This window comes from Oryctolagus cuniculus, chromosome 1, assembly GCF_964237555.1.
Source record: "Oryctolagus cuniculus chromosome 1, mOryCun1.1, whole genome shotgun sequence".
Taxonomy (NCBI): domain Eukaryota; kingdom Metazoa; phylum Chordata; class Mammalia; order Lagomorpha; family Leporidae; genus Oryctolagus; species Oryctolagus cuniculus.
The window spans coordinates 8,712,464-8,740,218 of record NC_091432.1 but is presented as its reverse complement, the minus strand read 5'-3'; the positions used below and the strand labels follow the sequence as shown (position 1 = coordinate 8,740,218).

The 27,755-nt window shown below is 51.2% G+C and overlaps 1 protein-coding gene across 2 annotated transcripts; it reads left to right on the top strand.

Moving 5' to 3' along the window:
• The first annotated feature begins 150 nt into the window (after positions 1-150).
• SLC3A2 (solute carrier family 3 member 2) lies at positions 151-25,909 on the top strand. 2 transcript variants are annotated; one of them, NM_001082656.1, is given in 10 exon segments: positions 151-439; positions 17,858-18,289; positions 18,622-18,795; positions 19,370-19,464; positions 22,604-22,672; positions 22,779-22,837; positions 23,000-23,180; positions 23,298-23,441; positions 25,233-25,310; positions 25,404-25,909. In NM_001082656.1, coding segments are annotated over 10 exon segments (1,716 nt in total). In that variant the 5' UTR covers positions 151-318; the 3' UTR covers positions 25,767-25,909.
• The last annotated feature ends 1,846 nt before the right edge of the window (positions 25,910-27,755 follow it).

Here is a 27,755-nt window from a genome sequence, read left to right as displayed (position 1 = left end):
CAAGGAGAAGGCGCGCGACGCCGGGGGTGTGGTGGGGGAGGGTTACCGGCATACGCGCGCTCTCGGTGCAGTTGCGGCGCGAAGAAAGGCGCGCATGCGCCGTGGAGGCGTGCGAAGGCGCGCCGACTGCATTGCGGCGGGTTGCGGCGGGTTGCGGCGGACTGCGGCAGTGTGCCGCGAGTGCGCGCGAGCGCCGACCCCCTGCTTGGCCTCCATCACGAACTGACGGTCCTTCCCGGTCTCGGCCGGCTGCCCCTACGGCCTAGCCGGAGCCCCCTTCGCTCACACATCCTAAGCCAGTGTGCGTGATCCGCCTCCATGGATCCCAGGGATCCCGAACCTCCTGAGCTCTCGACCGGCGTCGCCTCGGTTCCTCGCGAGCCGCCCCGCGCTCCTTCGGGGCCTGGCATCCAGGGTCTCAGCGCGGCGGGCGACTCAGGTACTGGGCCCTGGGCTGAGCTCGGGGAGGACCCTTAAGTGCAGCCCTTTTGGGGAAAGTAAAGGCGTTTCAGTGTTCATTTACTTTATTTTTTTAAGGAAAATTCTGTACTAACAGGTGTAATGGCCGGGAATTTAAGTCAGGAGAAAGCAGGCAAGCAGTGTGGTTAAGGGAAGTGAACTGGGTGAAATCTGGCGTCTAGACTGGGCAACCCTGCTCCATCTGATCGTTGCGTGCTGGAACATTGTCTCTGTGAGATCAATGGTCAGTTTCTAAGAAGATCCAGAATTGCGCGTTGATTTACCCAGATGAAAATGTTAGCTTACAATTTCTAAGTACATTCTGTTAGCTAATCAGAGTATGAATGTGGGCCCAGGGTGGCCAGTGATTGTGAATTTGCAACAGCTTGTGAAGTGACAGTCCACTAGAAAGTGGGCATTTCAAAAAAAGTAGATGGTCTTTCTGGAAGCTATGGAGATTTCCAGAGGCTAAGCACCTGCTAGGCACAATGGGTACGGAAGGGAACAGAGCATACAGTGTCTCGTGGGTCCACGGAGCACAGAGGGGATAGACAGGAAAACGAATATATCGGGGGCAGGTAAGTGCTGTGATAAAAATGAAGTGGGGAGTAAACTGTTTAATAGAACTGTGGTTACAAAATAATGGGGGGCCAGTGCTGTGGCCTAGCGGGTAAAGCCGCCGCCTGTGGTGCCGGCATCCCAGATGGACGCCAGTTCTTTTCCAGGCTGCTCCTCTTTCGATCCAGCTCCCTGTTTATGGCCTGGGAAAGCAGGGGAAGATAGCCCCAAGTCCTTGGGCCCTCGCAGCCATGTGGGAGTCGCAGGAAGAAGCTCCTGATTCCTGGCTAAGAATCGGCCCTGCTCTGGCCATCGTGGCCATCTGGGGAGTGAACCAGCAGATGGAAGACTTCTCTCTGTTTCTCCCTTTTTCAAATAAATAAATATATAAAAGCTTTTTAAAAGATGAAGCGGGAGGGTGAGAGGAGGCTCTGGGGCAGAGATGGAGAATGATTTCACTCAGAAGGACTTTTTTTTTTTTTTTTTTAAGATTTATTTATCTGAGAGGTAGAGTTACAGACAGAGAGAGGGACAGACAGGTCTTCCATCCTCTGGTTCACTCCCAAATGGCCATAACAGCTGGAGCTGGGCCCATCCGAAGGCAGGAGCCTGGGACTTCCCACGTGGGTGCGGGGGCCCAAGCACTTTGGCCATCTTGTGCTGCTTTCCCAGGCCATTAGCAAGGAACTGGATTGGAAGTGGAGCAGAAAGGACTCGAACCAGCACCCATATGGATTGCTGTGGTCCCACAATGCTGGCGCACCAAGTGGAATCTTAATCACTTAATCTTAATCACTGTGCCAAGTATCTGCCCTCCTTAAAAGTAGTTAAGGCCAGCGCCGCGGCTCACTAGGCTAATCCTCTGCCTTGCGGCGCCAGCACACCGGGTTCTAGTCCCATTTGGGGCGCCGGATTCTGTCCTGGTTGCCCCTCTTCCAGGCCAGCTCTCTGCTGTGGCCTGGGAGTGCAGTGGAGGATGGCCCAAGTCCTTGGCCCTGCACCTGCATGGGAGACCAGGAGAAGCACCTGGCTCCTGCCATCAGATCAGCGTGGTGCGCTGGCTGCAGCGCGGTGGTGGCGGCGGCCATTGGAAGGTGAACCAACAGCAAAGGAGGACCTTTCTCTCTGTCTCTCTCACTGTCCACTCTGCCTGTCAAAAAAAAAAAAAAAAAAGTTGTTAAACAAAACTTGGGGCAGTTTATTTGTGTCAAGCAGAGATTTTTTTTTTAAATTTTTTTTGACAGGCAGAGTGGACAGTGAGAGAGAGAGACAGAGAGAAAGGTCTTCGTTTGCCGTTGGTTCACCCTCCAATGGCTGCTGCGGCCGGCGCGTGGCGGCCTGCGCACCGCGCTGATCCGATGGCAGGAGCCAGGAGCCAGGTGCTTTTCCTGGTCTCCCATGGGGTGCAGGGCCCAAGCACCTGGGCCATCCTCCACTGCACTCCCTGCCCACAGCAGAGAGCTGGCCGGCCTGGAAGAGGGGCAACCAGGACAGAATCCGGCGCCCCGACCGGGACTAGAACCCGGTGTGCCGGCGCCGCAAGGTGGAGGATTAGCCTAGTGAGCCGCGGCACCGGCCATCAAGCAGAGATTTTTAAGATTTATTTATTTGAAAGGCAGAGTTACAGAGAGAATAGGAAGAGATGAGAGAAAGAGATGTCTTCCAGCCGCTGGTTCACTTCCCTGATGACTGTAACAGCTAGGGCTGGGCCAGGCAGGAGCCAGGAGCTTCTTCCAGGCCTCCTACATGGATGCAGAGACCCAAGTATTTGGGCCATTCTCTCCTGCTTTCTCAGGCGGATTAGCAGGCAGCTGGGTTGGAAGTGGAGCCTCTGGGTCTTGAACTGTCGCAGCTTAACTTGTTATGCCACAATGCCAGATCCGAGATTGAAGTTTGGTGGAAATAATGTGAGTTCCATTATCTCTGAAATGGTTGAATTTTGAATATTTTTTCCTTGGAATAAGGAAGAGAGTGTTCCATGAGCAAAGAATGTAGTCTCAAGTTAGTGAAATGTGTATATATTTGTATGTGTGTGTGTGTGTGTGTGTGATGCATGTATTTGCTTGACTGGAGCCAAAAAGCAGGGGTGTCAAATAATGACAAATGAGAAACATTAGGTGAAAAAAATGGTTGAAAGTACTGACTATTTAATATGTTAGCATTCATTAAATGCTTTTTCATGATAGGCACAGAGCTAAGTGTTTTATATGTGTTTCCTCAGTTCAAAAAAACAGTCATTGTTTTCCCCAAGCATAGCTGAGGTAACTGAGTATTGTATTAAGTTACTGACCCAAGGTCACATAGCTAGTGTGGTGGAACTGTTATTTAAGTCTAGTTTCTACTGTTGACCCCGTTAAGAAAAATTAGCCAGAATGTGAGAATATGCAAGTCTGGTGTCCTTTGGATGTTATAAGCAGGCCTGCTTGTCTGGGATTGCTTTTCTAGGAGAGAGTACTTTTGTTTGACTTCCTGCTTATTGTTGATTTGGATGTCACTTCACATTGCCTTATAAATCATTAGCAGGTTTTGTATCCTCCTATTAGAATTCATGTCAGCATTCTTAACTGACAGATGGTAGTTCTTTGCTAGAATTCTCCTAAGAACAGTCTTAAGGGGCTGGCATTATTGGTATAGTGAGTAAAGCCACCACCTGCAACACTGGCATCCCATTGGGCACTGGTTTGATTCCTGGCTGCTCCACTTGGATCCAGCAGTGGAAGATAATCCGAGTGCTTGGGTCCTTTGCTACCCACATGGAAGATCTAGAAGAAGCTCCTGGTTCCTGGCTTCATCCTGGCCCAGCCCTGGCTGTTACAGCCATCTGGGGAGTTGTGCGGGCCTGCCGCACCAGTTGAACGGAACCTGAAGGAGGGAGTGGGAATGAAAAGAGGGACAAGGGCGCAGAGAATGGAGCCAAGACAACAAGGCTGATCAAGGCTCGTTTATTCTAAAGTCCCAGTGGTATTTATACATAACCAGCTGCAGAACAAAGAAGCACAAAAGATAACAACATACGTAACCAACTTATCGGGGCCTCTGGTGGCACAGATAATTTTCACAGAGCGTTCTTGATTATCATCCTCCTTCAGGATGGGAGTATGTGACTTTCTTATCCCAGGAACTCCACAAGCCAAGATTCGCCTTAACTTGTTCAAAGGCTGCCCACAGGGAGTGAACCAGTGGATGGAAGATTGTGATCTCTTTCTCTCCCTCTCTCTGTAACTCTGCCTTTCAAATACACAAATTTTTAAAAAATAAGTTTTAAATGTTATTTGTTCCCTCATTAATTAATGAGTAAAACTATAGACATGGATTTACTTTATATGAGTCATTTTTAAAAATTTTTTAATTTAATTTTTTATTTTTGACAGGCAGAGTGGACAGTGAGAGAGAGACAGAGAGAAAGGTCTTCCCTTTTCCATTGGTTCACTCCCCAATGGCCACTGTGGCCAGTGCGTTGTGGCCGGTGCACCGCACCAATCCGAAGCCAGGAGCCAGGTGCTTCTCCTGGTCTCCCATGCAGGTGCAGGGCCCAAGGACTTGGGCCATCGTCCGTTTTTAAACTATTTTTTTTTTACTTGAAAGGCAGAGAGAGAGGGAGCGAGGTCCCTCATCCACTGGTTCATGCCCTCAAATGTCTGCAACAACCAGGATTATGCCAGGCTGAAGCCAGGAGCCCGGAACTTAATCTGGGTCTTCCACATGGGTGGCAGGGACCAAAGAACTTGAGCCATCACGTGCTGCCTCCAAGTTTGTGCATTAGTAGGAGGCTGTAGGAAGAACCCAGCCACTCCCGATGTGGGACATGGCATCTTAGCTGACAGGCCAGACTTGCCCTTGTCTCTGAGTTTTCACAGTAGACTCATTCTGGCTCCTGACTCTGGTTTCCTGCCTTCTAATATATTCTGAAGTTTGCAGAGTGATCTTTTCAAATAAAAAGTCTGGTCGAGTTTGATTTCTCAGCCTACAGTCCTTCAGTGTCCATTGTTTTATGCCCACATCCCAGTTCAAACTGACCAATACAGACATTGAGAAGCTCTGTTTCCATTGCCAATTTCTTTTTTTTTTTAAAGATTTATTTTATTGGGGCTGACACCATAGCACAGTAGGTTAATCCTCTGCCTGCGGTGCCAGCATCCCATATGGGCGCTGGTGCTAGTATCTGCTGCTCTACTTCCAGTCCACCTTTCTGCTGTGGCCTGGGAAAGCTGTAGAAGTTGGCCCAGGTTCTTGGGCCCTGCACCCATGTGGGAGACTAGGAAGAGGTGCCTGGCTCCTGGCTTTGGATCGGCGCAGCTCCAGCTGTTGCGGCCATTTGGGGGGTGAACCAATGGAAGGAAGACCTTTCTCTCTGTCTCTCCCTCTCACTATCTGTAACTCTAACTCTCAAAATAAATAAAATCTTTTAAAAAAGATTTATTTTATTTATTTGAAAGGCAGAGTTACAGAGAGAGAGAGAGAGAGAAATTTCTCATCGGCTGGTTCACTTCCCAAACAGCTGTAACAGCCAGGGCTGGGCTGGGCCAGGCCAAAGCTGGGAGCCTCCTCTAGGTCTCTCATGTAGGTGCAGGGGGCCCAAAGACTTAAGCCATCCTCTACTCCCTTCTCAGGTACATTAGCAGGGAGCTGGATTGGAAGTGGAGCAGTTGGAACCAGTGCCCATATGGGATGTCAGTGCTGCGGGTGGTGGCTTAATTCTCTATGCCACAGGGCTGGCCCCCGCCAGTTTCTTTACCATCACTCCCTTCCCAAAGCCTGAGCCACCTCCTCCCCTCCCCCTACCGTAAAATCCCTGAGATCTGATATCCTTCTATCCCTGTTGCCTGCAGAATACAACACACCAGTAGGACTCAGTACACAATTATTAGTGTATCCCTATACATTTTTAAAAATTTATTTATTTGGGCCGGCGCCGTGGCTCACTTGCCTAATCCTCCGCCTGCGGCGCCAGCACCCTGGATTCTGTCCCAGTTGCCCCTCTTCCAGTCCAGCTCTCTGCTGTGGCCTGGGAAGACAGTGGAGGATGGCCCAAGTGCTTGGGCCCTGCACCCGCATGGGAGACCAGGAGGAAGCACCTGGCTCCTGGCTTCGGATCAGCGCAGTGCGCTGGCCTCAGCAACCATTTGGGGGTTGAACCAACGGAAAAAGAAAGACGTTTCTCTCTGTCCCTCTCTCTCTCACTGTCTAACTCTGCCTGTCCAAAAAAAAAAAAAAAAAAAAAAATTTATTTATTTGAAAGTCTGAGTTACACAGAGAGGAGAGGCGGAGAGAGAGAGAGGTTTTCCATCTGCTGGTTCACTCCCCAATTGGTCGCAATGGCTAGAGCTGCGCCAATCCAAAGCCAGGAGCCAGGAGCTGCCTCTGGGTCTCCCACGTGGGTGCAGGGGCCCAAGGACTTGGGCCATCTTCTACTGCTTTCACCGGCCATAGCAGAGAGCTGGATTGGAAGTGGAGCAGCCGGGTCTCAAACCGGCGCCCATATGGGATGCCGGCGCTTCAGGCCAGGCGTTAACCTGCTGTGCCATAGCGCCAGTCCCTCCCTATACATTTTTGAATGATCTTTTTCCATCCCTAATTCATTGGCTGCTGTATTTTACTTATCAAATGAACTTGGTTGACATGAGCATTTGGTGTTAGGATGCCAAGTGGGATGCCTGCCCCCCATAGCAGAGGGTTTGTGCCTGGCTTTGCTTCTGATCCGGCTTCTTGCTGATGTATCTGATGTATACCCTGGAATGCCGTTATTGGATCTTTTCTGCCCACATGGGACATGGATTGAATTCTGGGCTCCTGGATTTGGGCTGCCAACTGTTGGCAGGGATTTGGGAAATGAACCAGCAGATGGAAGGTTTTCTCCCATCTTTTCAAATAAATATCTCAAAATGTACTAATGGATGTTTAAAAAAATGAGGAGTGGGCATTGTGGTACAGCAGGTTAAGCCAACCCTTGTAATGCCCACATCCCATATCAGAGGACTAGTTCAAGTTCTGGCTGCTCTGCTTCCTATCCAGCTCCCTGGTATTGCATCCCAGGAGACAGTGGGTGATGACTCAAGTGCTTGGGCCCCCATTACCCACGAGGGAGACCTGGATAGAATTCTGGCCTGGTCCAAAACTGGCTATTACAAGCATTCTTCTTAAAAAAATATATATTTTTTTAATTTGAAAGGCATAGTTACAGAGAGAAAGAAGGAGACACAGAAAAGCGGAGTAGCCAAGACTTGAACCATCACTCATATGAGATGCAGGCGCTGCAGGCAGGGGCCCAACCTGCTGTACCACAGTGCTGGCCCCTGTTGGAAGCATTTGGAGAATGAACCACCTATGGAAGATCTGTATCTTTCCCTCTGTTTCTCTGTTGCTCTGTGTTTCAAGTAGGTGAAAGTAAATAAATATCTTTTAAATAGGCTTGCCCTTAGAGCTATGTGGAGTGTTTGCTGGAGGAGCAACCCTGCCCTCATCTGGCAGCAAGAGGCACTGCATCAATTAATTAATGGAAGGCTGTAGAAACAGCTGGTGGCCAATTATAAAAGAAAAAAAAAATTCTAAACTTATTTGAGAGGCTGAGAGGCAGAGAGACAAGCTGTGGTCCCCACATTCTCACAAGGGCCAGACTCTGGGAAACCAGTCCAGTTCTCCCAAGTCAGTGGCAGGAGCCCAGCCACTGGAGTTATCTCCTGGGGTACATTTCCAGCAGGAAGTTGGAATCAGGAATCAGACCCAGGAAACAAACCCAGACACTCCAGTGTGGGGTAGTTGACTTTGTGACTTGATCTGACATAATCCAACTCATGATGCGACAGTTCTGGATGTATGGTCACTTGGTGCTTCTGTTACTTAATGAGAGACACTGGTATCATCCTCATAAATGTTTTATAGATTAAAAGATTTTTATTTGTGAGGCAGAGAGACAGAATCAGTCAGCCTGGTTTACTTAAAAAATACCTGCAAAAGCTGGGGCTGGGCAAGGCCAAAGCTGGGTGCTGGGACAGGATCTGGGTATCTCATATGGGTGGCAGGAACCCAGTTACTTGAGCGATCACTGCTGCCTCCTAGAGTCTGCATAGTGGGAAGTTGGAATCAGGAGCCGGAGGCAGGTACTGAACCCAGACATGCCAGTGTGGGATACAGGCTGGCCCCCTCCCCCTGCATCTTCTAGCTCAGCTCTGTTACTGCTTCTCTTACCAGTGTGGATGCAGAGGAGCAGTCTACGTGATGCTGGTGCCCTCTCACCATTCCTGATGGCCTTGGTGAACATGGCCCCCGCTAGCACCTTCCTTGGATCACAGTTCACTGTCCCCACATAAACATCCATTCCAGCACACCCGCTTTCTTCAGCCTCCTTATTCCTTCCGGCACCATTTCCTAAGGCCTATCTGCCTCATCCAGCGTGGGCCATTGCCTTCGCAGGCTTCTTAAGAGCACCTTAACGATGAGTTTGCCTTATCAGCTGGGATGTTTGCAAAGGTATTGAATTCTAGATCCCAAGTCTGTGAATTCTATTCCAGTGATCATTTCCCAGATCCCCAAGTGTCTAATAGGATGGATATATTTGGGTTTGGAATAACATTGGGTCTTTGGCCTGGGGAAAAGAGTTGTCACAGTAGCAAAAACAAAGTAGAAATCTCTTGCAAACCCTCCTTACTCTAGTTCCTGTAGCTACCCCTACATTGCTACTGCTTTCACCGACATCACTGGGGACCTCTTGCCGCTCAATCCAAACAGATACATTTCATCTTTCCTTGACTTCATTGACCTCCGTAGCACTTGACACTGTTGACTTGTCCCTCCTTCCTAGAGTGCTTCCTACACTTGGTTTCTGGGATACCACCATATCCTGTATTTCCTCCTGCTTTTTTTTTTTTTTTTAAGATTGATTTATGAGAGGGGGAGATATATATATATATATAGAGAGAGAGAGAGAGAGAGAGAGAGATCTCCATCTGCTGTGTCAGGCCTCAGCCAGAGTATGGAATCAGTCTGGGTCTCCCACATGGGTACAGGGATCCAAGAACTTGGACTGTCTTCCATGGCTTCCCCAGGCATATTAGCAGGAATCTGAATTGGAAGTGGAGCAGCCAGGACTAGAACTGGCGCCCATATGGGATGCTGGTACTGCAGGAGGCGGCTTTACCTGCTATGCCACAGCACTGGCCCCCTTTCTACTTCTTGCCCATTCTCAACTTCTATGTATTCCTTACACATTCCTTAGGGTCCTGTCCTAGGTATACTTGTTTTTTCACTCACCGTGTTCTGTGTTAGGTTAACTTTATCCATCACCATGGGCTCATTTGTTCTTTATACTCTGCTGTCTCCCAAATGTCATTTCAATTTGGGGTCTCCTGAGGTTGTAATGGCCTGCCAGACATCTTTACTAGGATGGCCCATACACATCTCAGGTCAGCTTCTCCAAAAATGAGTTCATTGTCTTTCCCTACAAACCTGTTTCTTCTCACTATGCCCTTTTCTACCCAGTTGTCTATGCTGCATACGTGGTCATTATCCCTAGTGCCCCTATGCTGTGAGAATGTTAAAAAGAACTTCTGACAGGTTGAGTACCCCTTATCTGAAAAGGCTGGGACCAGAAGTGCTTCAGATTTTGGAACATTTGCATATACATAAGGACATGTCCTGTAGATGAGACCCAAGTCTAAACACAAAACTCTCTTATGTTTCATACACATCTTTTATACATGGCTTGAAGGTAATTTTATGTAGTATTTTGTTTTTAATTTTTTTATCCCAGGAAGGTGTCTGATTAATTATTTATTTTCATTTTATTTGAAAGGCAGAGAGACAGAGAGATTGTCCATCTGCTGATTCATTGCAAATGCCTGCAACAGCCAGGCCAAAGCCAGCAGCCAGGAACTCAATCTGGGTCTCTCACATGTGTGGCAGGGACCGACCCAAATGCTTGGGTTATCAACCACTGCCTCTCAGGGTGTGCATTAGCAGGAAGCTGGACTCAGAAGCAGAACCAGGATTCTATCCTATATGGGACGTAGGCATCCCAGGCAGAATCTCAGCTGCTGTGCCAAATGCCTGTCCTCAGAGCCTGATACATTTTTGATTGATAACTCTTCATAAAGACACGTCCTGATGGGTGGGTGTGTGGTGCAGCAGTTACGTCACTGCTTGAGATGCCTCATCCTCATGTGGAGGGCCAGAGTTTGAGCCCTGGCTCCAGTCCCAATTTCAGTTTCTTGCTAATGTGCACCCTGGGAGGCAGTAGGTGATGGCTCCAGTACATGGATCCCTGCTACCCATGTGGTAGACCTGGATAGACTGGCTATGGCCTGGCCCTACCTTGGCTGTTTCAGGCATTTTGGGGAGTGAACCAGTGGATGGGAGATCTTTGTCTGTCTGTCCCTCTGCATTTCAAATCGAAATAAAAATATATAAATAGAAGACCTCTGAGTGCCCATAGCTTGGTTTTTTTCTTTCTTTTCTTTTTTTTTTAAAGATTTATTTTATTTATTTGAAAGAGTTACAGACAGAGGCAGAGACAGAGAGAGAGAAGTCTTCTATCCACTGGTTCACTCCCCAGATGGCCGCAACTGCCAGAACTGTGCCGATCCGAAGCCAGGAGCCCGAAGCTTCCGCTGGGTCTCCCACCTCGGTGCAGGAGCCCAAGGACTTGGGCCATCTTCAGCTGCTATCCCAGGCATAGCAGAGAGCTGGATCGGAAGAGGAGCAGCCGGGACTAGAACCGGTGCCTATATGGGATGCTGGTGTTTCAGGCCTCAGGCCAGTGCTTTAACCTGCTGCTCCACAGCGCTGCCCCCCCCCCCCCCATAGCTTGGTTTCTAATACTGTTCTTTTTTTTTTTTTTTTTTTTTTTGACAGGCAGAGTTAGACAGTGAGAGAGAGAGAGACAGAGAGAAAGGTCTTCCTTCTGTTGGTTCACCCCCCAAATCGTTGCTATGGTCAGCGCGCTGCACTGATCTGAAGCCAGGAGCCAGATGCTTCCTCCTGGTCTCCCATACGGGTGCAGGGCCCAACTACTTGGGCCATCCTCCACTGCTTTCCTGGGCCACAGCAGAGAGCTGGACCGGAAGAGGAGCAACTGGGACAGAATCTGGCGCCCCAGCCGGGACTAGAACCTGGGGTGCCTGCACCGCAGGCGGAGGGTTAGCTAGTGAGCCGCAGCACCGGCTCTAATACTATTCTTCAATGAAAGGAATCAGAAATCCTTGGAGAATTGGCTGATACTAGCACTGGTATACAGAATGAGCTGAAATATCTTGTAGTGCCAGAAAGTAATAAAGTACTCTTTATTTTTTTTATTCTTTTTTAAATATTTATTTATTTATTTATTTGAAAGTCAGAGTTACACGAAAAGTGGAGAGGCACAGAGAGAGAGAGGGGTCTTCCATTCACTAGTTCACTCCCCAGATGGCTGCAACCGCCGGAGCTGGGCTGATTAGAGCCAGGAGCTTCTTCCGGGTCTCCCAGGGGCCCAAGGATTTGGGCCATCTTCTACTGCTTTCCCAGGCCATAGCAGAGAGCTAGATCGGAAGTGGAGCAGCCGGGACTTGAACCGGCGCCCCATGGGATGCCGGCACTTCAGGTGTCAGCTTTACCTGCTACACCACAGTGCTGGCCCCAAAGTACACTTTAAAAAAGAGAAAGGCCGGCGCCGCGGCTCACTAGGCTAATCCTCTGCCTAGCGGCGCCGGCACATCGGGTTCTAGTCCCGGTCAGGGCGCCGGATTCTGTCCCAGTTGCCCCTCTTCCAGGCCAGCTCTCTGCTATGGCCCAGGAGTGCAGTGGAGGATGACCCAAGTCCTTGGGCCCTGCACCCCATGGGAGACCAGGAGAAGCATCTGGCTCCTGCCTTTGGATCAGCGCAGTGCACCGGCTGCAGCGCGCCGGCCACCGCGGCCATTGGAGAGTGAACCAACGGCAAAAGGAAGACCTTTCTCTCTCTCTCTCTCTCTCTCTCACTGTCCACTCTGCCTGTCAAAAATAAAAAAAAAAAATAAAAAAAAAGAGAGAGAGAGAGAGAGAGAAAAAGGGGAGGCGGTATTAAAAGGTTACAGGACAGGCTGGCGCCGCGGCTCACTAGGCTAATCCTCCGCCTAGTGGCGCCGGCACACCGGGTTCTAGTCCCGGTCGGGGCGCCGGATTCTGTCCCGGTTGCCCCTCTTCCAGGCCAGCCCTCTGCTGTGGCCAGGGAGTGCAGTGGAGGATAGCCCAGGTGCTTGGGCCCTGCGCCCCATGGGAGACCAGGAAAAGCACCTGGCTCCTGGCTCCTGCCATCGGATCAGCGCGGTGCGCCGGCCGCAGTGCGCCGACCGCGGCGGCCATTGGAGGGTGAACCAACGGCAAAGGAAGACCTTTCTCTCTGTCTCTCTCTCTCACTGTCCACTCTGTCAAAAAAAAAAAAAAAAAAAAAAGGTTACAGGACAACCTGAAACTGCGCACTATAACTAAAGCTGTAATAGTTGCAAAAAACAAATCACTGTATTCTAGTCCATAGTATAAAATAAATATCAGAGTCATATAATCATATAAATAATCATATATATAAATGAATGGATACATAATCATATAAATAAATGAATGGATACATAAATAGCAAGGAAGAGACAAATCTTGGAGCTGGCATTATGGTATAGCGGGTAAAGCCGCCACCTGTGATGCTGGAATCTCAAGGGTGCTCTTTTGAGTTCCAGCTTCTCCACTTCTTCAGCTCTCTGGTAATTGCCTGGGAAAAGCAGTGGACGATGTTCCATGTGTTCAGGCTCTGATACCCCACGTAGGAGACACAGATGAAGCTCCAGGCTCTCGTCTTTGGCCTGGCTCAGTCCGGGCTATTGCAGCAATCTGAGGAATGAGATGTGAACAGATCTCTCTCTCCCTGCCTCTTCCTCTCTGACATTCAAATAAATAAGTCAGTAATTTTTTTTTAAAGGAGACAAATATTCTAACCAAGAAATCCTAAATAATATGGGTAGCGCCTTCCCGCTAGGGAGGCAGACCTTAACTCTGTACCTCTTGAGTGTGGACTGTACTTAGTGACTCTCTTCCGGAGAATGTTACAAAAGAAAGTTTTTTTTTTTTTGGGGGGGGAGGGGGGCACAGGGCATGAGGAAAATGAGGATGCGTGCCAGTATTTTGTGACCACGAGTACAGAAGGAGCTGGGGATGGAAGGCCTCAGTGAGCACTTTAAAGTTTTGTATTGCTGCTTGGGCTTTTGGATGAGATCAAGTGTTGTGTCTCTGATGGAGTATCTGATGTCATCCATCCAAGGGTAAGAAGTTAAAAGTACCTCTCCACATCGTCCACAAATTGAGCGGCTGTTTCTCTGGTGTTTATCTTCTAATACCTGGTTGCATTAGAGGGAATGGCTTGCTGCAGTGTTGTTCATTTGTCCAACATACGCGACTACCAGATACTTTTTGGATGGTATGCTTGGAGTGTATTTCCTTTAACTGCCTAGCCAATTTCCTACCCAGTGACTGAGAGTTTTTTTTATTGCATTTAGGGCAGTGGTTCAGATACTGCTTGGGATGCTCTCCTCCCCACCTTTTTTTTTTTTTTTTTTAAATTCATTTATTTACCTGAGAGGCAGAGTCATAAACACATAGAGGGAAGGACAGAGAGAGAGGTCTTCCATCTGCTGGGTCACTCCCCAAATGGCTGCAGTGGCCGGAACTGGGCTGATCTGAAGCCAGGAGCTTCCTCTGGGTCTCCCATGCAGGTGCAGAGGCCCAAGGACTTGGGCCATCCTCTGCCGCTTTCCCAGGCCATCAGCAGAGAGCTAGATTGGAAGTGGAGCAGCTGGTACTTGAACTGGCACCCGTATGGGATGCCAGCACTACAGGTGGATACTTAACCTACTATGCGACAGTGCTGGCCCCATTCCCCCCCCCACCCCGGTAGTTCCCCATTCTCTACGAAAAAACATCGCTGACAGTTCCTTTCTTTAGCACTCGGTGTCCCTCCTGCAGGATTTACAATAACAAAGTAATATTCTGGCGTCATTTCTTCTAATAGCAGCTGCCAAGTAAGCCCTTTTAGTTGGGTCAGGCTCCTTCTCTGCTTTCATTTCAGCCACACTGAAACTCAATTCCTTAACCCCAGCTGGCATCCATTTTTCAGGTGGCCAAAATCCTCAAGACTTCTGGCTGATGGTATTTTAAAGGCACAGCTGGACTGGCCGCTGTGTTTCTGGGTCTTTGGAATAATACTGCGGCCTTTGGCAGAGTTGCAGAGTCTGCCGGGCAGGGATGATCTGCTGAAACACTTCCAGCCTTCCTCCCGTCTGTCTGTCACATTTTTGCTCTGCCTGTGGAAATTCTTTTTACATATTGGGGTGGGGAACGGGGAACAAACTCCCCTGTCTTGGCTAAGATCAAGTAATCGCATGTGTTGGGAAACATGTGACATGATTTTTGCAATGGTGGGTTAGAAATGAACTTGGCCTTCTGCACTTCAGGGCCCCCATCCCTGTCTGCCTGAGTATTTTAAAGGCCTCACATGGACCTTATTGCCTCTGTGCAGCTGGACTGCTTTTCTTCTTTTCCTTATTTATTTATTTGAAAGGCAGAGCAACATAGGAGAGAGAGAGAAAGAAAGAAATCTGTTACCAGAGGAGCAAAGGGTCCTTGTCTTCGCGCAAGAAAGAATTCAGGCATGAGACAGAGAGCAGGGGAAAGCAACATAGCAAGGTTTATTAGCGTAGGGACATCCGTAAGAACGGATGGGCACCTCTCCAGACAGGACCTGGGAGAGAGTGCGCAGTTTACATTTAGGCCAGGGTTTCTAAGGGGATGGGTCTTGCCCCCCCTCCTTCTCCTCTTCCCGAACAAAGGACTTATTGGATGTAAATACAAAAAATTCCTTTATGAGGTCCCCTCCAGTTATCAGACAGGGGAAGCCTGGCTGTTGTCACCCCGTCTTAGAGGAGCCTTAGAGGAAGGATGGTTATTGGGTAGAAGGGGCAGGACGTTTCAAGTGCAGATACTGGGCTGCAGCTGGAAGGTTATTGGGATGACTTTGAGATGAGGATGCTGGACCTAGATGTCAACTCCTTAGGCTTTTTTTTTTTTTTTTTAGATTTTTTTTTTTTTTTTAAATTTTTTGACAGGCAGAGTGGACAGTGAGAGAGACAGAGAGAAAGGTCTTCCTTTTTGCCGTTGGTTCACCCTCCAATGGCCTCTGCGGCCCAATGGTGCAGGGCCCAAGTACTTGGGCCATCCCCCACTGCACTCCCTGGCCACAGCAGAGAGCTGGACTGGAAAGAGGAGCAACCGGGACTAGAACCCGGTGTGCCAGCACCTCAGGCGGAGGATTAGCCTATTGAGCCGTGGCGCTGGCCATGAGATCTATTTTCTAACTTCTGGTTCACTTTCCAAATACCCACAAAATCCAGGGCTGGGCTAGGCCAAAGCCAGGAATCCAGAGGCTCCATCTGGGTCTCATGGGTGACTGAGACCTAAGCGCTTTTCCAGTTATCCACTGCCTCCTAAGGTGAGCATCAGCAGGAAGCTGGCTTGGAAGTGGCATAGCCAGGACTCAATATAGGATGCTGCTGCATCCCCAGCAGGATTTAAACCACTGTGCCAGAATGTACCCTCCCCACCCCAAGTCTTTTGAAATCTAAATTCTTCTTGACAAATTATATGCTTTGCAGTTCTATAGTAAATATTAAGCTTTACATTTCTCAACGCCCATTGTGTTATTTGAGGATCCCTAGCTGTTCTCTGCCATCTTTTGTTTTCCTGTCCTCCCCCCACCCCATTTATTGCTGCTTTGGTTGAACATTTGCAAATCTTCCTTTGTTTTCCTGCCTACACAGTGTCTCCTTGATAAGATACAGTGTTTATCATTTTTATCCCTTTATCTTCAGATGGCTACTTTTTTTCAGTTCCTAAGGAGGGAAATGTTTGGGCTTGATTGATACAGTTCATCTACTCAGGAAACAGTAGGCAGTACCACTGCATGCCATTTCTTGTTCCTTTGTTTTCACTCTATGCTACTTCTTGTTTTTTTTTTTTTTTTTTTCCTTCTTTCTCTCATTTTTGTTTTCTCTGTATGCTATTTCTGAGCACACAGGCTCATAGACAAATAGCACAAGGCCCCAGCCACTTGCCTTCCAGGGCAAACAGACATCCAGACAAAGAAATATGATAAATGGGACAAGAGCTGTAGCAGAAGTAGATGAGTAGTGGAGGGAAAGTAATTCTGACTGGGAACCAAGAGAAGTGTGTCACTTGAAGGAGGTCTTGACTGAACAGGTGCTTGCGTAGAACAGGAAAACAGGAAGTGCCAGACGAGGCCTGAGGAAGCCTGGTGTGTGAGACCGGCAGGTGTTTGCAGGCTGATGTGGCTGGCGGGCAGTGCCAGTAGCAAGTGTGGCGGGTGATAAGGTTGGGGTGTAAGTTGTTAGCTTCTTAAAGGCGTGCAGATGGAATCGGCTTCAGCCATCTGGAGCCATGGGGCGCTGAATGAGATACACGTTCTAGACCATTTCAGGGAGAGCTTTTGGCCCAGTTCTGAACCTTGAGCTTTCATGCTGGGGATAAAGTCCACACAGAACCCCTAGGTGGCATTTTTTATCTGACATGCCCAGAGTACCTTAGATTTGTTATCTTGTGAGCGCTGGTAAGAACCTCCACCCACTTGCCTGTATCCCCTGGGAGGTAGTTCCAGCCATCCTAGGGTGCGGAGGGGTGGAGGCTTTGGAATGCCGAGAGGAATGTCAGAGGTTGAGACTTTTTATACCCCTTTTCTCTATGACTTCAGATCTCAAGGCTTTTGTGGTTTTCCAAATTCACAGCAATCTTGGCTCCCAGCCTAGGTGGGAGAGGGAGAAAGAACCTATTTCCTTGAGCTCCGCTCTGAAAATAACCCAGCTGGCACTGCTCAGGAACGAGAAGTTCCCGAGGTGCTGGCGCCTCACAGTGTTGTTTGGTAGTCCCTGCTCGCAACCTTGTGTCTGCCCCACTTCTGTCCAAGGGCCTCTGTGGGAGGGATTTAGGAGGTGGAGGTCTTCAAAGCCTCTGCAGCTCCAGCTGCCTCCAAGGCCTAGCATTATGAAGGGGGGCAGGTGGGGGAACCCCGGCAGTTTAGCATACTCTGTGGGAGGGCCCGTAAGGTGTGGGGAGAGCCTGGCCATAGCATCTTCTGTCTGCCCCCAGCTCTGGAATGTTTGCTGGATGTGATTCCCTGCTGCCCGACATTGGGCGCCAGCCACTGGCTGGTGGGGTAGGGTAAGGACGAGGCTGTTGGCTTCAACTCTCCTGTCCCAGCAGATTTCATCTTAAAACATCGCCAGGAAGCCTGATTAGAGTTCATTCAGTAAAGCTAATGAAGCAAAGTATTGTAGTGGTGCCCAGTAAATAGTTGCTGCATGAGGAATTAAATGAAATAAATTCAAGATGAGTCTTGAAAGACAAGTGGGAGCAGGCCCTGCGGGACCAGAGAGCACAAGGCCTGCAGGTGGGGGAGGCAGCGTTGGGTGTGGCGGGCTTTGAGTGCGGGTGGCTGGGGGGGGGGGGGGTTGGGAAGACCAGGTGGCTGCAGGCTTAGGACCCGCACCAGACTTTGTCTACCTAAAGGTGGCTTGGTGCTTAGCGTTGGCAGCTGGGGTCCCCAGGAGGTGGCTGGGCGGAGAGAAACGACCTCTCCCCGGCCCCAAGCCCGCCCAGGACGCCGGCCCGCGCGTCACCTTCCAGGGGCGGGCCGGGGCGGGGCTCCCCGCAGCCCGCAGAGCCCCGGCCAGCGCGCCGCAGACGCCGGAGCGGAAGCTGGGCAGTCGCACGCGCCGCGAGAGCTCTGGGGCTGAGCCGCCGCCTGACCGAGGGTTGCGTATTGTCGCTGGTCCCGCAGGCACCATGAGCCAGGATACCGAGGTGGATATGAAGGAGGTGGAGCTGAACGAGCTGGAACCCGAGAAGCAGCCGATGAACGCGGCGTCGGAGGCCGCCGTGGCCATGGCCGTGGCGGGAGGCGCCGAGAAGAACGGTCTGGTGAAGATCAAGGTGGCCGAAGACGAGGCGGAGGCGGCGGCCAAGTTCACGGGCCTGTCCAAGGAGGAGCTGCTGAAGGTGGCGGGCAGCCCCGGCTGGGTGCGCACGCGCTGGGCGCTGCTGCTGCTCTTCTGGCTCGGCTGGATCGGCATGCTGGCCGGCGCGGTGGTCATCATCGTGCGGGCGCCGCGCTGCCGCGAGCTGCCGGTGCAACGGTGGTGGCACAAGGGCGCCCTCTACCGCGTCGGCGACCTGCAGGCCTTCCAGGCCCGCGACTCGGGCGACCTCGCCGGTGAGTGCCCGGTGGCCTCCCCACCCGTCCCTGGTCTCATCCGAACCCGGTCCCTGGGCCTGGTGTCGGCAGGGTTCTCCACCCCACCCATTACGGCGCCGCTCCCGGGCACGTAGCCCTTACGGTTCTTAAGAAAAACCGACCTGCCCCGCCTAGCCGCTGACTCAGCACCCTCCCTTCCGCGGAGGCGGTGGGAGCCAGTCGCAACCGGTTTGTGAAGCAAAGCGCGAGGCTTCTTACATCAGCTGCTCTGAGCCTCGTGATCCAGCCGCCCCTCACCCTTAGGCCGCGGGAGAGGAGACGTTAACCCCGCCCTCCCCTCCGCATTGCAGGTCTGAAGGGTCATCTGGATTACCTGAGCACTCTGAAGGTGAAGGGCCTCGTGCTGGGCCCCATTCACAAGAATCAGGAGGACGATGTCGCCGGGACCAACTTGCAAGAAATCAACCCGGCTGTTGGCTCCAAGGAAGAGTTTGACAGCTTCCTGCAGTCGGCCAAGAAGAAGAGTGAGTGCCGTGGGGCTTCCTAAGGGAGCAGCTCCCAGGGACCCTGGGAAGAGACCTGGTTTACTCCTGTCTCTCACTTTTACCACCAGGCACAGGGGAGCTTTGTTAGATCGAAGCCTGAAATGGCTTTGTCACCTGGTGCAGGGGCGGTGGACCTGGCGGGGCCACTTCGAGAGGCCGGTTTATCCTTTGCACTTTGGTCTCCCAATTTGCACAAAGTAGACTTTAACTAAATTAGTGGTTTTAACAACTTGGAAACTTGGTTTTCAACTTGTAAAGCAGTGGATTCTTTGGTTAAAAAGGAAGAAACAAAAATACTGTGTTACAGCCCACTATAGAAGCATGTTTAGAAGGACTCACTTTTGTCATGGGCAGCCCAGGGTGCCATAGCTCAGCCTTGTTAAGATTGAGCTCATGTCTGTTTGAAGGGAAAAAGATTTGCCAGGCCTCAAAGCCAAACTTTTATACCAGGTAACACGTGGGAAACACTCGGCAGACTTGCGTTTGGGGTTTCCTCCCTTCCCTTACCCCAAAGTCTTTCTCATGACTGCCTCTTCCTCCTCCTTTGTTCCAGGCATCCGCGTCATTTTGGACCTCACTCCTAACTACCTGGGTCAGAACTCGTGGTTCCTCCCCACTCAGGTTGACCTTGTGGCCACCAAGGTGAAGGTGCGTGTGTTGCAGCTGATAGCCGTTGGGAGCCACATGCTGGGCGCGGTGCTGAGCCCTTCCCAGCAAGCCTTGTACACCTGGGCTTGGCTCCTTGGATCCACAAAGGGATGTCTCGCCCATGGCCGGAAGGATGGGCCAGCAGGGCACCCGCGCTTTTTCTTGTTCCTTTTCTGACCACTCATTTTTCTTATTTCCTTTGCGCTGAGGATCAGAGGGCCAGGAAGGGGATTTCTCAGATGTCACTCTGGAAGTTTGATTTTTCTTTCTTTTGGGAGAGGAAGTCCTTTCTTTGTGGGAATCTTGTCCTGACTGGCTTCCCAGGTCTTGTTTGATGTCTTTGGCATGGAGCCCAGTGTGAAATCGTAAGCCCGGGCTTCCTATGTCTGGGACTATGCCAAGTGTGTTATAGATCTCTTCTACTTCTCTGTGTAACCACGTAGGGTACCTGATTCTCCCTCATGTAAGTGAGGTACCCTAGACCTACAGTCCCAAGTGATTCTGCCTTTCCTAAAGGGACAGGCTCCAGGGGATTTGAATGCCACCCCAGCTCCTGAGGCCTGAGGCCTGGGTTTTAGGACACTGGCTAGTCAGGATGGGCAGAACAAACAGTGGAGGCAGATTCTGACACTTGGCTGGCAGCTGTTTTTTTTTTTTTTTTTTTTTTTTTTTTGACAGGCAGAGTGGACAGTGAGAACAGTGAGAGAGAGAGACAGAGAGAAAGGTCTTCCTTTTTGCGGTTGGTTCACCCTCCAATGGCCGCTGCGGCCAGCGCGCTGCAGCCAGCGCACCGTGCTGATCCGAAGGCAGGAGCCAGGTGCTTCTCCTGGTCTTCCATGGGGTGCAGGGCCCCAGGACTTGGGCCATCCTCCACTGCACTCCCGGGCCATAGCAGAGGGCTGGACTGGAAGAGGAGCAACCGGGACAGAATCCGGCGCCCCGACCGGGACTAGAACCCGGTGTGCTGGCGCCACAAGGTGGAGGATTAGCCTATTGAGCCATGGCGCCGGACTTTTTTTTTTTTTGAAGATCTATTTATTTGAAAGGCTGAGTTACAGAGAAAGAAGGAGAGAGAGAGAGAGAGTGAGTGTGTTTCCATCTGCTGGTTCACTTCCCAATGGCCACAAAGGCCAGTGCTGAGCTGGGCTGAAGCCAGGAGCTTCTTCCAGGTCTCCCTCATGGGTGCAGGGGCCCAAGCACTTGGACCTGTTTCCACTGCTTTCTGAGACACATTAGCAGGGAGCTGGATTGGAAGTGGAGCAGCCAGCAGGCAGTGACTGAATCCTCTGTCACAATGCCGGCCCCGCCATGATTCTTTTTTTTTTTTTTTTTTTGGACAGGCAGAATGGACAGTGAGAGAGAGAGACAGAGAGAAATGTCTTCCTTTTGCCGTTGGTTCACCCTCCAATGGCCGCCGCAGCCGGTGCGCTGCAGCTGATCCGATGGCAGGAGCCAGGTGCTTCTCCTGGTCTCCCATGGGGTGCAGGGCCCAAGCACTTGGGCCATCCTCCACTGCACTCCCTGGCCACAGCAGAGAGCTGGACTGGAAGAGGGGCAACCGGGACAGAATCCGGCGCCCCAACTGGGACTAGAACCCGGTGTGCCTAGTGAGCCATGGCGCTGGCCACCATGATTCTTTTTAAAAAAATTTTTTGAATGTATTTGAAAGACAAGGAGAGACGAAGACAGGTAGTGATCTTCCATTTGCTGGTTTGCTTCTCAAATCCCTGTACCATCTGGGGAAGGGAACTCAATCATGTCTCCCACATGGGTGGCAGGGACCCAACTACATGTGGCATTACCTGCCGCTTCCCAAGGAAGAGTGGGAGCTAAGCCAGGACTTGAACCCAAGCACTCCTGGTGTGGTGTGAGAATGGCTGATCCAGGTGGTATTTTATATGTTGCACCAAGCTCCCACCTGCGATGCTGAGAGAAAATTCTGAACTCCAGTATTTGAATAGGCCCCCTGGGGCCATCCACTTCAGCTTTTATCAGTTGCTGGGAGCTCCTTTAAGGATTTTTTTCTTTTCCAAATACAGAGAGAAAGCCTCCATTTGCTGCTGGCTCATCCCCCAAATGCCCCCAACAGACAGGCCTGGGCTGGGCTGGTGGCAGGAGTCCAGAACTCCATCTGGTGGCAAACCCTGGAAAAGTTGTTAATAGGGGCCCGCACTGTGGCACAGGGAGTTAAGCCACCGCTTGCAGTGCTGGCACTCTGTATTGGAGTGCTGGTTCTGCTTCCAGTCCAGCGTCCTGCTGATGTGTTTGGGAAGGCAGTGGAGGATAGACCACTACTTGGGACTCTGCCATCCATGTGGGAGACCAGGATGGAGTTACTGGCTCCTGACTTTGGCCTGGCACAGTCTTTGCTATTTGAGGAGTAAACCAGCAGATGGAAGATAAGTCTTTCTCTGCCTTTCAAATAAATAAATCTTAAAAAAAAAAAAAAGAAAAAAGGTCAAGAGTTATTGATCAGGAAATGTTTTCAGAGGGTGTGTTGTGAGGGGTGAGAGCCTCAGATGAAAATGGAGATTAGAGGGGAAGCACACAGAGTAGAAAAAAGGAAGGAAGGGAAGGGAAGGAAAGGGCTGTGGGGGGTGGGGGGTGGGCGTGGGGCTCATGCTGTGAGTGCCAGGCCTCCAGCCAGGGCCTGTTCTGCTGAGCTGGCCTCTTTCACGTCTTCCTCTCAGCTGCCCTGCAGCTGGGCTTTGAATTTTGTTCTTTTGTCCTCGGTCTTGATCTGACCAGCTCTTGAGCTGCCACCCTCCCCAGGCTTCAGAAAACTTGCTTTGGGACGTTGTGATTTAGGCACTGTCTCTGCTGCTCCCTGACCATGACCCTGGGTGTTTTTCCACATTCGATTTGTGTTTAGGGGCACACTTTTCTGTAGCTGTCAAGGATGAAGCTGTATGATTTGCCAGGGAAAGGAGCAGAGGAGTAAAATGCTACAGCACTGAGAGAATCGATGGGAGGGGGACCAGCGGCTAAGCCTTTGTGAACGAGGAGGGAAAATGAGACTCGGGCAAAGCAAATGACTTTGCTCTAAGTCGTGGGGAAGTGGGCGAGGTTTGGCGTGGACTGGCGTTTTCTGAGCCTTGCCCAGCTGCTGATATCTTTTCTGCTCTTTTGCCACCTGTAGGATGCTCTGAATTTTTGGCTGCAGGCTGGCGTGGATGGCTTCCAGGTTCGGGACGTGGGGAATCTGACGGTAAGTTTCCTCTCCATGTGAGAGGCAGAGTGTGACTGAGAACAGAGGGTCTCAGTCAGGGCCCGGGAATGCTTCCTGCTCCTTCATTCTGCTGTGTTCCTTCTAGAACGCAGCCCTACACTTGGCTGAGTGGCGGAACATCACTAAGAGCTTCAGTGAAGACAGGTGAGTGCCAGATGGCCGTTCTCCGGGCTCAGCTCCATTGTGGGAGCCCTGCCGTGGAGGTCTGGGTCTGAAGACGCGGGGGTCTGAGCCCAGAAAAGCCCCTCTACCTCCATTGTTCTTTTGCTGTCCTGTGCCAACCTGACATCCCCCTGCCCTGTGCAGGCTGTTGATTGCAGGGACAGAGTCCTCGGACCTTCATCAGATCCTGAGCCTACTCGAATCCACCAAGGATCTGCTGTTGACCAGCTCGTACCTGTCAGCCTCCGGCGTCTCTGGGGAGAATATGAAGTTCCTAGTCACCCAGTATTTGAATGCCACTGACAGTCACTGGTGCAGCTGGAGTGTGAGTACCACACTGGCTGGAGCCAGGGGAGCAGGGAGCCTGTTGGAAGAAAGGGTTGTTGGGAGTTGGAGGCAAGGTGGGCTCAGGGGCTCACCAGTGTCTACACTGTCCCTGCAGTTGTCGCAGGCAGGGCTCCTGACTTCCTTCGTGCCAGCTCAGCTCCTCCGACTCTACCAGCTGCTGCTCTTCACCCTGCCCGGGACCCCCGTTTTCAGCTACGGGGATGAGATTGGCCTGCAGGCGGCTGCCCTTCCTGGAGAGGTACTGTGCGCTGTCTACCCTGGCACCTGACCGACTGACATCTGGGTTTGCTTCCTGGTCGGTCACATAGTCAGTGTTTGGCCTCAGGAAAATTATTTTACCCCTTTGAGTGTTGGCCATGTCTTCTCTGATCTTGCATTTCTTGTAGACTGGTTAGGACTAGGGCAGGCATTTGCTGTAGCATGTAAGACCCCTCCCATTTCAGAGTGTCTGGGTTCAAGGTCTGGGTCTGCTGCCGATCCTGCTTCTGCTGATGCAGTCGCTGGGAGGCAGCAGGTGATGGCTCAGGTAGTTGTGTCCCTGCCACCCATGTGGGAGACCCAGATTGAGTTCCAGGATTTTGGCTTTGGCCTGGCCCAGCCCTGGCTGTTGTGGGCATTTGTGGAATGAACCACAAGATGGATGATCTCTATCTCTCAGATGAAAATAAATAAGTAAAAAAAAAAAATTAGGGTTAAAGAGGACCTATTTTTATTTAGTTTTAAAAGATTTTTGTATTTTATTTGAAAGAGTTATAGAGAGGGAGAGAGACAGAAAAAGAGATCTCCCATCCACTGGTTCACTCTGCAGATGGCCACAACAGCCAGTGCTGGGCCAGGCCACCACGTGGGTAGCAGGGGCCCAGGTACTTGAGCCATCCTCTGCTGCTTTTCCCAGACCATTAGCAGGGAGCTGGATTGGAAGTGGAGCAGCCGGGACACACACTGGCATACGGGATGCCAGCACTGCAGGCGGAGGATTAGCCTACTGTGCCACAGCGCCAGCCCTCAGGGCCTGTTTTTGATGGTCATGTGTGGCACTGGGTAGACATTCAGTATGATAGCTGTCGTTCATTTTTTCATCCTTTGGATGATGGCCGCTCTGTGATAGGCTCTTGCCTCACAGGAGCTCACTCGCAGTCGTGAGGGTACCAGGTGAATACGCGGAGAAGTCAGTGGCAGTGAGTGCTGGGACGGGGTAAACCACGAAGGTGTTGGTTGGCTTTCATGCCTCGGGGTTGGAGTTGATTCCTCAGGCTGATATTTACAGTGCCTGCCACTCATTTATTCTGCAGATGTTTATTGGATAATCTGTTGCACATTGGGGCTGCAGTACTGCACACAAAACTGGGATTCTGAGATTAGATAATAAACAAATAAAGATGCCAGGTGCTAATAAATGCTATGTGAAAGAAAGCAGGGTAGGGGATCTAGCAAATAGGGGAAGGGGTATGTTTTACATAGTGGCCAAAGAAAACTTGATGAAGGGCTGGTGTTGGTGGTGCAGTGGATTAAGCCACTGCCTGCAATGCCAGCATCCCATGTGAGCACCAGTTTGAGTCCCAGCTGTTCCACTTTGAACCCAGCTCCCTGCTAATGTGCCTGGGAAGGCAGAGAGGGTAACCTAAGTACTTGGGTCTTTGCTGACTGTGTAGGAAGACCTGGATGGAGTTCCAGGCTTCTGGCTTCAGCCTGGTCCAGCCCTGGCTATTATAGCCATTTAGGGATTGACCCAGTAGATGGAAGATTTCTCTCTCTCTCTCTCTCTCTCTCTCTCTTTCTCTCTAACTCTGCCTTTCAAATAAATCTTAAAAAAACAAAAAAACAAAAAACCTGATGGAAAAATTGAGCAGAGACCTAAGGGACATAGCTCCTGGCTGTCTTGGAGTCCTCTTGGCTAAGGGGATAGTCTGTTTGCCAGGATTTTGCCTTATAAGCCTGCTTCCTTGTCCAGTGAAAGTTCGCTAGGTGTGGGTGTGCTCATGAGAATGGAGAAGGGAGAGAGGACTGAATCTGGGTCTCTGCTTTCCAGCCTGCAAAAGCCCCAGTCATGCTGTGGGATGAATCCAGCTTGCCCAGTGCTTCTGTGAGCGCCAACATGACGGTGAAGGTAAGGCCTCCTCATGGGTGGGCAGAGGCTTATAGAAACCTGCACACCCAGGATACCCTGTCACCCTGACTGCTATGTCTTCATCATTCCCAGGGCCAGAATGAAGACTCTGGCTCCCTCCTCTCCCTCTTCCGGCGGCTGAGTGACCAGCGGGGTAAGGAGCGTTCCCTGCTGCACGGTGACTTCCACGCACTCTCCACCGGGTCCAACCTCTTCTCCTACGTCCGCCACTGGGACCAGAATGAGCGTTTCCTGGTAGTGCTCAACTTTGGGGACGAGAGCTTGTCAGCCAGGCTGGGGGCCTCCAGCCTGCCTGCCGGTGCCAGTCTGCCAGCCCGGGCTGACCTGCTGCTCAGCACCCATCCGGGCCGTGAGGAGGGCACCTCCCTTGCGCTGGAGCACCTGAACCTGGAACCCCACGAGGGGCTGCTGCTCCACTTCCCCTATGTGGCCTGACCAGGACCTGGAGCCCTCCCCTCCCCCTCCCCAGGCCCTTTGGGGTCTAGTCTCTTTCCTTTTTTTATAACTGTTACAGATTTACAGATGTACCCACAAATGGGATGTTCGCTGCCTTCAAATAAAAATCACCCCTGCCTGGAGAGGTCTTGTCTTCCCTCTACCCCTCTGTCACACGTCACAGAAGGAATTTCTCCACTCCTGTCCTCGGGCCTGCCCCACAGTGATTTCAGCCAGGGTTCCATTATGACTGCTCCAGCTCATCCATTCATTAGGGACGAAGACCCAGAGAAGAAGGGGCCTTCCAAGGTCAACAGTTAGGAGGTGTCAGGGTTGCCTCCTCACTCAGGCCAGGCCGAGTGCTCTCCTGAGGTCTTAGCTTTTCTCCCTGAGCACATTCTCCAGCCAAGTGTGGGTCAGTTCTTCTGTTTTTGCAAATTTGGGCCTTTTCAGGCAGAGAGTGGGATCCCAGAGATGGGATCCTTGGGCCCTAAAAGGTATTCCCAAAGCGTACAAGAGGTCATTCATCTGAAAGTTTGGTGAGTGCTCAGAATGTGTCAGGAACTGTTCCAGGTCTGGTTACAGCAGGGGGGAAGTATAGAAATCCCTGCCTCCTTGGGCTGTACGTAGGTTCTCCCGAAAGAGGAAGGATGAATAAGATGAATACAGTTTGTTTATTGTGTGGTTGCCAGTGTTCAAAGAAGGATAGAAAGCGCAAGAGCTGTTTGGGGATCTAGAGGAGGCCTCACCCAGGAGGTGACCTTTGTGTAGAAGGCCTCAGGGAGGGAGCTCACCTTGGGGGGACCTGCAGGTAGTTTTTGGGTGCTGTGGGCTGGGGCATGGCTGGTGTTTCTGAGGAGAGCTGGGGGAAAGAGAGATGAGGTCAGGTTGGCAGGGGATGGTATGAGGTCATAGTGAGGCTGTTACGGGGTGCAGAATGTTTGATAAACGTTGACCTCATGTGACCTCACATGACCTCAGCTACCAGTAGCTGCTTCATGGTCCCTGTGACTACCATTGCGAATGGTATGCTGCAGTGACTCGGAACTCAGGTTTATTTACTGTTTTTAGGCAGACTCACTCCCCACGTGCCCACAACAGCCACGGCTGGGTCAGGCCAGAGTCAGTATCCTCAAACTCCATCTAGTCTCCCATGTGTGTAGCAGGGACCCAAGTACTTGGCCCATTACTACTGTACTTCCCACTCCCAGGATATACATTAGCAGGAAGCTTGGATTGGAAGTGGAGGAGCCAGGACTGAACCTGCACTCTGATGTGGCATGCAGTGACCCAGGTGGTGTAAGCACCGTGCCAGCTGCCTACCTCGGAGCTCAGGGCCAGCCAAGGGCAAGATGTGTAGAGAAGCTTCATGTCCTCTCCCGGGAGACCCTGGACATGAGAGGCCTCTCCTGGTAGACCTGTGTGACCACCAAGCCGCTGGTGTCCAGCTTTTCCCAGGTTGTCACATCCTGCCTATGTCTGACCTTTCCTCCAGGGGTCACATTGCCCAATGGCTGATGGCTCACGCCAAGATGGGGGGGCTGGACGTCACCTCCCCTAGCTGCAGGCAAAGGCCAGACTTGTGGGGGAGATGAATTATGTACTACATGGGGGCCTGAGGAAGTGGGATTTGAGTTGGAGGATTGTAAGAAGTGACGGTGGTCCAATTTTGAGTTTAACAGGCTCACTGGCTGTCTAGCTGGAGATCAGGGAGGCCAGTTGGGGAGGTTTGCCACTGCGTCCTGGAATATAGGCTTGCAGGGGTGGTCACAAGTGTTTGGACCCCGCCTCGGGCCCTGTTACAGTCAGTGATGTGGTGTAGGCCCCACAGCCCTAGGGGTTAGGTTTGGCTCTCCTAGTTTTCTTAGGGAAAAGCACAGTGAGCCCTGGCTGGGCTGGGGCCAGGCCTGGGCCTTTCAGGGACTGCTCGGGTCTGGGAGGATTGAGGGATGAGAAGACCATTTGCTCACTTGTCCTGCAGGGCTGCTG